Source organism: Typopeltis vanoorti, chromosome 24, assembly GCF_054136105.1.
Source record: "Typopeltis vanoorti isolate ZY-2024b chromosome 24, IOZ_Tvanoo_1.0, whole genome shotgun sequence".
NCBI classification, from domain to species: Eukaryota; Metazoa; Arthropoda; class Arachnida; order Uropygi; family Thelyphonidae; genus Typopeltis; species Typopeltis vanoorti.
The window spans coordinates 34,610,202-34,622,217 of NC_143572.1; the positions used below are offsets into that span (position 1 = coordinate 34,610,202).

Genomic DNA, 12,016 nt, shown 5'->3' on the forward strand with positions numbered 1-12,016 from the left:
GTAGAGGGAAAAAATTCAACTATTTGAGCTGATTCTGACTATGCCATAACAAATATGTGGCTTTTTAAGAGAATATTTATGGTATATATGAATCAACCTTGAGTGAAACTATATATACATAAGCTTATTTTTCTTCAAAGTGTGTGTGTGTGTGTGTGTGTGTGTGTAAACTTTCTCTTATATGTTTAAAAAAACATAGTGAAAAATATTTTTAAAAGTGACAAGTATCTAATACACCATACTTGATTTCAAAAACTTACATGTTTCTGCTTGAGATTCCAAAACAGGCATTTCTTCAAAGTCAGGAGGAGCAGGCAAGTAGTCTGCCATATGGCAGGCATTACCAAATGTTTCATCTTCTGACCATGTATTTGGAATTCCCATATTGCTATGACTACTTAAATCAGGTGTTATATTATTAGCTTCTGGTGATGAGCTAAAAATAATAATAGTAATAATAATAATACTATATAAATAAATAAGGATGAACAGAGCAAATATATACACAGTAGCCTATATACATAGAAAATAAAAATTTTCTTTGTGGATTTTGTTCAAAAGATATTATTCTAATTTATGCCCCTTCCGATTCATTATTACAATTAGTACAATTCATTAGTACAATTCTCCTGCACCAAATATTTGATGAGTTATTCTTTCAGAGATAAAAATAACAAACAGAAACCACTTTTAAATTTTAATTCTCTCACTTATAAATAAATCAACAGTATTGGATTAACGATACTGAAAACTTAATTTGTTCTTCAGCATTTAGTCCTGAAATGAGAGTAGGCTTGCTCCTCACAGTTAAAATCATTACAACTGAAAAATATTCCTACATTTAACATCATTAACAGGAGCTAGAAAAGTACTTGTAAAAATGAACTTCTCATTATAGGCTATAGCTATCAGATTTTTTTTTTTTTTTTTTTTTTTTTTTTTTTTTTTTTTTTTTACTGTAGTATTCTTATTTGCATGTTTTATCTATTTAACAAATTAAAATGACAGAACCCAATAGCCTTAGTCTGTCTCAAATTCAAGTGAGGATTGTGGTTTTTGAATTTTTTTCAGTTATAATTTGAATATTTACACTACTCTAATATTGTAGTGTGTCAATGCTCAGCTTAATTCTCTGATGATATTGGGTCAAAGAGAGTGAAATATCATCTCATCCCTCACATGTTAATTAAGTCTAATGGCTTGTAATAGCCAAATAATTTGGCTTACTTGAAACCTAATTAATTCTCTGTTAACCCTACATGCATAGTTATTATGTCTGTCAACTGCATGTACTCTCCTGGCTGGTTTGCATGTCTTGGGAGATAAAAAAAAAAACCTGCTACCTCCATATGTGACTAGCTAACTCACCTTCAGCTGAAAAAGTCCAGATAAAGTGACTTGGTGTTATTCTGAACCTGTGGTTCATTAACTCCTTAAGTTTAACTATAAAATTAACAAGCAAGTGTTTCTTTCATTATGGAGCTCCCTACAAAGAAAAACTGTTTTGGGATACAACTGCCTTTTCAAAATTAAATTACTAAAAGGAAGGCATTATTGCTATTATTATGCAGGTGTCTGTCTCCATGGAGTCAGAAGACTCATCACAGGAGATCCATTATTCACACCACCTATCATACCTCTCCTTAAACTTATTCACCGATAAAGCACTCACCAACACCTCTGGCAACCCAATGACCATCCTCCAATCAAAAAAAAAAAAAAATCTAGTCCTAGCACCCTTGCTGACCACTCTCTTACACAATTTCCATTGGTGAGAGTGGTCAGCAATGGTGCTAGGACTAGATTTTAGGTCACTCCCTTCCTGCATTTCCATTGCAGGAAGGGAGTGACCCCTTGTTCACTCCCTTCCTGCAATGTACTTAGAAAAGTCTTCGGTGTCAATCCTATAAAACCCCTTTAATAACTTATATGCTTCTATCATGTTTTCTCGTTTTTGCCTACCAGCTACTGAAGTCCACAGACCATCAATCAACTCTCATAGGGAGCATTCCATAGGCCTACCACAATCTTTGTCACTTGCCTCTGGATCTTCTCCAAAACTTCATTATCTCAGAATCCAGGTGTCCAGATGTGCAGTAGTCCGTTAATTTTATTAAAGCCTTATATAGGGAAACAATAACCCCTCTACCCCTGCTTGTTAGTGTGTTCTAAAATAGCCATGTAATCTGATGTGCTGTTTTGGTTATCTTTGCAATATGCCTTCTAAACTTCAACTTCCTGTCCACAATCACTTCCAAGTGCCTGGTCTCATCAGTTTCCTGCACTTCAGTTCCATCACCTGGACTCAACTCCTCCATAAACCATGCTTTGATAATCTATCTATCAGCTACCCTCTAATCCAAATCACCAGATTCATACTCATCCCTATTTGCTCCAATTTATACAACAGAGTTCTATGTGGAATCTTTTGCAAAGGTGTCAAACACTTTTGTAAAGTCTAGCAATATCAATGAGTAACCATTTCCCTTATCCAAATTACTAAGGCGAGACCTACCCTTCATATGTTGCTCTTTATAGAGTATCATCTTCTATCACACAGTCCTGAATTCTGTCTTTCACCAATTTCTTCAATACCTTAATCACCACTCCTGAGATGTTGAGCACCTATAATTTGCTACTTCTGTCTTGGAGCCTCTTTCATGAAGTTGGACTATTTTGCCCTATTTCCCCTCCATTGGCACCTTCTCAGTACTGAGGCTTAAATTAGTCAGCACGGTCAGAGGAGATGATAATTCTCTTAATACAAAGGCTGATGATGCTCTACAATGCTGACAAACTGTACAAAGAGGGGGTGTGAGCAGAGGAGCAGGTTCTTTGCATGGAGAGTGGTTAGTGAGAGGAATACATCCTGAGTGTGTTGCGAATGTAGACACACTGAATCATTTTAGGCATGGCTGGATGAGCATTGTGTGCAATAGTGTATACCTCCCACGATGAGTCTCTGACTCCATGGAGGTCAGATGTTAATAATAATAATAATACAAAAACTTGGTATGAATGCAAATTTAAAAAAGAATGTGAAATTTGTAGGTTACCATCTGGTTGATGAAGAATTAAAAGATCTAAAAAAAAGCTAACTGCTTATTTACTTCTTCTAGAGTGAATTGGATTCTTGGATGAAGTGCATTTAATATAGAGAGAAACTGTTGTAATTCATAAGAGCCATTCCAGATAGCAGAAATCTTCTTCTTAACATGGATTTTAAGCCTGTTCCGGTCTCATGCTATCTCTTTCTTGATCTTCTGATTCTTCTTTTTCCTCTTATTTCCACTGATGTAAATATCATCTGCATATCTGAACCAGTAACGTAGATCTAGGTGAAATGTTGTCAAAAATATGTTGTTCAAAGTGCTCCATAATATCCATGCTGAATCTCATCACCATCCCAATCAAAAGGCTGGAACTATTAAAATACTGGTTCACTGGGCCCACTCCTTATATTCTTCAGATGAACTATTACAGAAAGAATTACAACATATTATTTCCAATTTTTTTATCTAAGTACAGAAGATGTAACTCTTATTTCTATCCCTTATGTGTAAGGCATTAGTGAATGCATAGTGAAAGTTTTAAAACCACTAAATATTTTTGTTGCTTCTCACCGCATCAGAAAAATCTCCACCTTTCTCACTTCTCCAAAGAACAAGCTTCCACATCTCGATAATCCAGGTGTCTACCGGATTCCTTGTTCTTGTGGGTTATCTTATTTTAAACAAACAGAAAGATGTTTTTTATTCGGCTAGAAGAACACAAGTCTTATATTCAATGCCTCGAGCCTGAACAGTCTGGACTTGCAGAGCATGCTATCAACACTAGATAGAGTTCACTGAAACAAGAGGGGGGGATCATAGCAGAAGTGTTCGTGTCGCTACCCCTGTCAGCTTGTTTACAAGCCGCAAAATTCTGCAGCCAGTGATTTACAGTATAGCATAGTACAGTACAGTCTTCAATAGTTTTATAGTGCTACTAGCATCCTCTTTATCAGAGACACAATGACTAAAACTCAACGGCCCTTATGAGAGGAACTGACCCTGACAATCATCTCACACAATATAGAGGGCCTCTCCTCTGTAAAAGAAGGTCTTATTGCAAAAATGTGTAAAGAACAAAAATGTGATATTTTATGTCTACAGGAGAAGGACCTCAACAAGCCAGACCTAAAATTGCTGGAATGAAGCTCGTGAAGAAATATCACATGAAAAATTTGGAAGTGCTATTTTCACTCAGCAGGAGCTCCAGGTTACAGGATGTCTAACCATAAACCAAAATAACATAGAAATCCTTGGAATAGATCTGGGTAATATCAGTGTTTCCTCAGTATATAAACCACCTAATATAACTTTTGCTTTTGAAATGTCCCAGTATTTAACACAAAGGAAATCTGCTATTATTATAGGTGATTTAATAGTCACAGCACAGTAGAGGTTATAGTGAAACAAATCAGGATGGAGAGTTAGTTGACAGTGAGCTGAAAGTAATCAAATGAGTCTTATGCACGATCCTAAACAGCCATCATCATTTAATAGTGGAAGATGGAAAAGAGGTTATAACCCAGAGCTTGGATTTGTTAGTAATAGAATAGTAATAGAATTTGTTAGTAATAGAATAGAATAATCTGTGCACTAAACAGGTACTTGCACCAATCACAAGTTCACAACATAGACCAATAATGCTGCCAGTTTTCCCACTGGTCCAAATTAAGGAGATCCCACTTAGAAGACGCTTTAATTTTAAAAAAGCTAACTGGAAACAGTTCTCAAGAGAATTAGGCATAAACTTGTGCAACATTTCATCCAGACCATAAAATTATGGAAAGTTCATCAAAGCTATTAGACAGTCTGCCGGGCACATCCCAAGAGGTTGTAGAACACATTATATTCCAGGTTTTACAGAACAGAACATGGAAATATATGAAAGATATTGTGACCTATATGATAGAGATCCATTTTCATCAGAGACAATTGACACAAGAGAGGAACTTATAACAGCACTGACTGAAAAACAGTTGACAATGGGCAGAGAAAATTAAAAGCTTAGATATGAAACATAGTAGCAGGAAAGCCTGGCTCTTAGGCAAAAAATTATCTGGTGACTCCACAACAGCAGCAGCAACCAAAGTTAATATAAATGCAAACCAAATTGCAACTCAGCTATCTCTGAATGGTAAACCAAGTACCATAAGAAAAATACCTAAAGTTTACATTAAAAAAGTTAGGGATTCAGAAAAAATCTCTTTGAAGTACCTAAAAGCCTTAGAACCAAGAAAAGCTTCGGTATAGATGACATCAGAAACGAGATACTAAGGAATCGGGGAGAAAAGACAACAGAGTGGTTGTTAGAATTTTTCAATTTTTGTTGGAAATTTGCTAAAATATCCAGCAAATGGAGGCAAACAAAAGAAATAGCTATCCTGAAACGGTAAGCTAAGCATCCAAAGAGCTACATCCTATGCTCAAAGCTGGAGTTGTATGAGAAGTTAATCTTGAACAGACTAAGTCCAGAAACAGAGAAAGTGCTGATAAAAGAACAGCCAGGATTTAGACCAGGAAGATCATGCACTGGACAAGTATTAAACTTAACACAGTTTATTGAGGACGGCTTTGAAAGGGGGTTAGCAACAGGAGCTGTATTTATAGATTTGACAGCAGCATATGACACAATAAAATCTTAGAAAGCTTATAGTCAAAACTTACAGCATGACAAACAACTATTGGTTAATGGAGATATTTAGGTCACTGCTGTTCAGCAGGAGATTCTTTGTTGATTTTCAAGGAAAAAAGAACAGATGGCATATCCAGAAAAATGGTCTACCTCAGGGAAGTGTGCTATCTCCCCTCCTCTTCAATATATACTAATGACCAACCTATAAACCCATGGTCAAGAATTCTTATATGCAGATGACCGGGTAATAGCTTATCAAGCAAAATCCTTTGATGACATTGAGAAGCAGCTCACGCAAGAACTAGAAATCCTTACAGTTCACTATAAGAAAAACCAACTGAAACCAAATCCCAGTAAAATCCAAATGTGTCTTTTCAATCTCAATAATAGAGAGATAAGGAGAGAGTTGAATATAGAATGGGATGGTGTGAAATTGGTCAATTACCCAAATCCAACTTACCTACGTGTTACACTAGATAGGACTTTAAATTATAAGCAACACATAGAGAAGACAGCAGCTAAAACTCAAACACATAATAATATTCTGCACCAATTAACATAATCTCAGTAGGGTGCAAGTCCATAAGTACTGCACACCTCTGCACTGGCACTTTGCTTTTTGACAGCCAAGTATGCTAGCCCTGTTTAGGAAAGATCATCACATGCTAAAATTATTGAAAAGGTTCTTAACAAAACATGTCGGAATATTACCGGCTGCTTAAGCCTACAAAAATTGACCACCTATACTCACTGTCTGGTATTGCACCTCCTCACATCAGAAGGACTATACAGAGCAGATATGAGCGGAAACAACAACTAAATGGCCAGCAAAGGTTGGTCAATTGGTATAGCCTCTGCTACTAATGGCTCGCAAAAAGTTAAGCAAGTTTGAGTGAGGTTAGTAGTTGGAAAGAGATCAATTGTTCGATGCTGTTGGCACACTCTCCCTCGATGAGTCTTTGGACTCCCTGGAGGTGTCACATAATAATAATAAAAAAATGATGAACGGCATCCTTTGTATGGACATGTTGCAGTACACAGGAGGCTAATATCAAAGAAAAGTTTTATTCACTCAGTGGAACCGTTGGTTGATTCCATAAAAGCTACAAGGTCAACAATGTGGCAAGAACGATCTTCAGAGGCTCTGAACTTAAACGAATCTCTTCCTTCTGACTTACTTCCGGCAAAGATGGAAGACATTGAATAGACTTTGTTTCGGAATGAGCAGATCAAAGCAAAATATGGCCAGATGGGACTACACAGACAATGACAGCTGCTCATGGTGAAACACAAACCATGAAACATCTTCTGCAATGCTGTCTAATAGACGATAATATATGTATACCTGAGAAGATTTAATGCAGCATAAAAAAACAGCTTTAAAGTATATTAGTCACTGGATGAGTGAAATTTGGCATTTTATGTTTTGCATAAAATTGCATGCATAACATTTTATATAAGTGGCATTTTTGTCTTTTAATGTATACTTTGAATCCCTATTCTTTTAATGTCTATTTCTTTAAATGTATGCTTTTAATCGTTTATAGGTATGCTCTTACATTTTCTGTAGTTCGCACACGAAATAAATAAATAAAATTGGAACAAGACAAGTCCTTCACAAAAGTCGGTTCCTCGTGGAATGGCTTTATTAGGCTTAAAGTTAGGAGAACTTTACTTAGGTCTCCTAACTTAAACAGAAAAAATGATTTACGTCTATCCCCTTTGTGGGAGATAGGAAAGATTAGTTGATTTAAAAAGTACTAACTTTATTTTATTTAACTGTACACTCACACATTTTTTTTAATAAGTCAAGAAATTTAATGGCCTTTTTTAGTTATCTTACATTAGCTACTTAGGTTGTGTCTTTAGGAATTGTCAGTTATTGTTCGATTAGCTTTTTGCACGTACTGAAGATGCCTCTGATACTTAGGCAAAAATTATACTAATAAAATAATATTTTATGTGAGTTTACTCTGGTATTATAATTTATTTAAATATGCCTACTCACAGTATTTCCTTATTGAAACAAATACTGTTCTACTATTCAGTCCATGAAGATTTTTTAAAGGTAAACGTATTATTGAATGTAGCATTATAATACGCTGTATTAAAAAGGCTTTTTAGGCATTCAAATATCTTAGAATCCATCTTCTTTTGAAAATAACTAGAGGTGTGTTACCGAGATGACTTATGGTAAAGTCACAGCATTTTTTTTTTTTTTGTGAAAATTGAACATGTCATGAATCCAAATGTCTGCACTTTAAAAGGGCCTAGAAAATCTTCCAGTATTCTAGTTTCTGTTGGCAGCCCAGAATATTTGTTGCACATTTGTCTTTTCAAGTGGCGAATCACACCGCCAATTGAATTCCTTGAGCCATTTGACTTGAAAAGCACATATTGTCACTACTTTCCGGTATGAAACTGCTCTGATACTGTTCTAAGAAAAATAATGAAGTTACAAAAAAAAAAAAAAAACTGAAAATGGTTAACACTAGCAACTTCCAACTAGCATTTATTTCATTTATTGTCAATAATGAAAGATGAAATTATGTAAATTATCCATAAGAATAATTCAATAAGAAAGAAAAATAATGAAGTTTACAAAAACTACTGAAAATGGTCACTATCTTTTCACAATGTCATGTGAATGACACGATCCCATCGCTGACTCATACTTGCAAGAAAACTGGTTTTTATTTCTTTTAATAACATTTTAAAAAAAGCCTTTTTATCATGTAAAAATAAATATTTTTACATGATATATATTTACATATGTATTTTTATTAGCATATAATTACCCCAAGCTAATTCATGTTAATAAATAACATAAAAAGATTACTTACATATATTTTTATTAGTATAAAATTTTTGCCCTAGTATCAAGGACATCTTCAGTATGACTTCTAAATTAAACAAGAAAAGAAACTAGTTTATTCAACAATGACCTGTGCAAACTGCATGTAGATGATGTAGAACATCATGGTCTAATTATATTAAAAGGTCTAGTAAAAAATAACTTTAACACGATTTAATAATATAAAAAAATAACAAATAATTAAATTTAAGTTAATTTTGGAATTTGTGAAGAACTATTTCTATTTAGATTCAGTTAATGTACCAAGGTCTCACAACTCTCTTTGAATAAACATTCCTGGAGATTATTATTTTTATGGACAACCTTAATTTTCTACCAAAGAACGTGAAGTCTGGTGGTGAGAGTGTGCTCTCTAAGTCCCAATTGCTCTGGCTCATGGAACTTAACGTAGTCTAAATTAAATGTTCATCATGATGCATGCCTGCTAATCTGCCTGTTTATCCAACATATGATAATCCACACTGGCAAGGAATCCGATATATGCCTTTGGCCCAGAGTGGGCCCAAGACAGAAGTTTATTCTTTAACTGAGCCTAGAAAAGTAGATAGGATGGAAGGACACTTGTAGGATAAAGAATCTAAATAATTTGGCTATACCTTCTATAACACTCATTAACACAGGGAATGGTGACACAACCGACCACCTCTGTATTACTATTATGATGAGAGGCAGATGACATGGAAACTCTACAATTATTAATTATATTGTTGACATGATTCAATAAAGCCATTAATAAGGCTACCATCTGGTTGATGACAGTCTCAATAATGATTCCATGCAAGTATGGATTATCGCATTTTGAGCAAACAAGTAGATCGGCAGCCATGTGTCATGATGAATGATGAACATTTAGACTACACTGTCAAGAACAGATAACTGACTTTTACTCAACTTGCATATGCTGGTTTAACTCATCTGCCTGCTTATCCACTGTGATGTATTTGGAGACCAAGCATGAAATATAGCTTCATTATATGTTAACAATTAAGCTTTTTTTTTTTTTTTTTTTTTTTTTAACAACTCTGTGGCAATATAATACATGCAAATGCTCCAAAATTTGCTCCACAGATATTTCTATAAAGATTTTACTTAGCTGACATTTACCTATACAGTCTTCCAACACAACTATATAATATTAACATCCTCCTTTACCAAAACAATTGGTGCTCTCTTAAATTTGAGGTGGCATACCAAAAAAACAATCCTAAATGTTAATGTTGTCCCAATAAAAGCAATTTAGCTAAATGATGACTGCCCCTTCCACAATCTGAGTGTGACATTTATCTCACAGAACATCAACTACAAATTCCGTAAGTGTTGGTTTATACTGAATTGGTATCTTCTTCTGATACATCCTCTAAAACAAAACACAATTATCGGTATGTCACATAAACTACAAACCCACCAAACAGGTTTCTTCACATCCTCTTCCATCCATCTAATCAATTCTCACTATAAAAACTTACAGGGAATGCAGGAAAAATTTGCCATTGGTGAATTTCCTTTAAAATAGCATTATGGTTTGGTTAAGATTTCAGTAGTTCATTACAGTGAGTGTTACCTGAATCTCTATTCTCTGCAAAATTATGTACTAAAATTGAGTACATAACATCAACACAATTTACACACTAACAAATAGCTGACATTAAATAAAATAAATGAACTATGGAGTCTAAGGAAACTGAACACAGCATTTAACAATGTTTTTTCATTCTACTTCTAAAATTTATTCCTTATCAAATAAAGAATAAATTTCAAACATAAATTTTTTTCTTAAAATAACTTTAAAACACATCAAAAGAAAAATTACACACCATCTAAAAAAAAAATAAATTAATGACTCTTTGTCAATTAGTATATTCTTTCTTTCGTTAGATAAAAAAACAAATGTAGTAACTGGCTATTACTAGTAAGGAAGTGAATAGATTCCCAAGCTATAAATTCTCAGAACAATGTGTTGTTGAAGATTAATAAAAAAAATCTTGTATTTTAAAAGTTTTCAAAAATTTCAAAAATAATGTTTTGAAATTCTATTTTCAAATTCTTAGATGAAAATGTATTAGTCAATTGCTAATATCAACTTTAAAAGTGACAGAAAGTTATGGTTAATAAATATAAGCCAAGTTTAATATTGATATTAATTAGAACACTGCTTGCATAGCAGTATCTGGTTTCGAAGTCTCTGTGTGTGATCCAACATTCCCTGTATTCACAAATTTGGCTCCTGCAGAGACTTTTTCCTCTTCCCAAAGATGAAGTGTGCCTTGAAAGGGGAGAGCTTCAGTGATGCTGAGGATATCCAATGCAGTGTACCCAGACACTGAAGGAGGTTCCCGTTCAGGATTTCCATCATGCCTTTAAACACCTGTACAACAGATGTGAACATTGTATGGAGTTGGAGGGAGATTATTTTGAATCTGTGTAATTGACAATTCCAAATATAGTTCTTTGTTTTGATATAATAATTGTCTCGTTACTCAAATGGGAACACTGTGTATACATGGTTAATATAATATGTTGTGCAAGTGTACACATCAGCAGACACAAAAATAAACACGAGTACTTTAAACAAGTTGGCACAGTCTTTTTATACAGATAGTAAACAACTAGTCTTTAAGTGTCAATGAATTTATAATGCAATCTGATTATGATTGCTTCTAGTAAGCAATCATAATGCTTACTAGAAGACTGAAGAGGCTTGAAAATTCAAGTTCCTTGTTTGATCTGGTTTGCATAGTATGTTTCCAGATTTAATCCTGAGCCAATTGAAATTTCTACTAATATCGTTTTACAATTATTACAAAAAAAAACCAATTGTGTAATAATTCTCTGCAGTCATTCTCGACATCATATTATGATTTCAATAAAGGAACCATTTGCTCAAAAGAATTAGCCCATATAGAAGCAAAGGTTAATGTATCACAGGGTATAAATGAACTGCAGGATAAAAACTGGAAGAGAAAAACTGAACCCCAGGTGAAAGGTAAATAAACTATGAATTACTTTTTAATACAGTCAAAACTCGATTAACAAAGAGGATGCGTTCCACCAAATTACTTTGTTAAGTGAAACTTCGTTCTCAGAGGCAAAAATACTATGGCCATAATAGGAATATGTTTGTATGTAGAGAAAATGAAAGACTTTTTTTTTTTGAAAAAAGAAAAGCTTTATTACATAAAAAATCAACATTACCAAACATACCTAACAAAGATAAAATCACGAGATTTTAAAATACGAATCTAAAGTTGATTGTTTATGCTTTTTTCCTCTTTCATTTAACAATTGCTTATACGGATTTATTTGCATTTAACATTGATCGCTTAACAATAACACTTCTTCCTAAATCAGGATCATTTTCACTGAACAAATTTAAAACATTTTCAATGTCATTCAAGCACCTTTTTAAATCTTTGGTTGCTAACACTTTTTCAGTAGGAACTTCTTTAATTTCTTCTTCAT

General features: G+C 33.9%; 1 protein-coding gene across 5 annotated transcripts in view; it reads right to left on the bottom strand.

Moving 5' to 3' along the window:
* LOC150093095 (uncharacterized) overlaps positions 1–12,016 on the bottom strand; it is a 390,523-nt gene that overhangs the window by 333,779 nt on the left and 44,728 nt on the right. For all 5 annotated transcript variants that reach the window (XM_090413295.1, XM_090413299.1, XM_090413294.1 and 2 more), the window contains exon 3: positions 261–436. In XM_090413295.1, the coding sequence (XP_090269421.1) occupies positions 261–436 (176 nt within the window). The remainder of the gene's footprint in view (positions 1–260; positions 437–12,016) is intronic.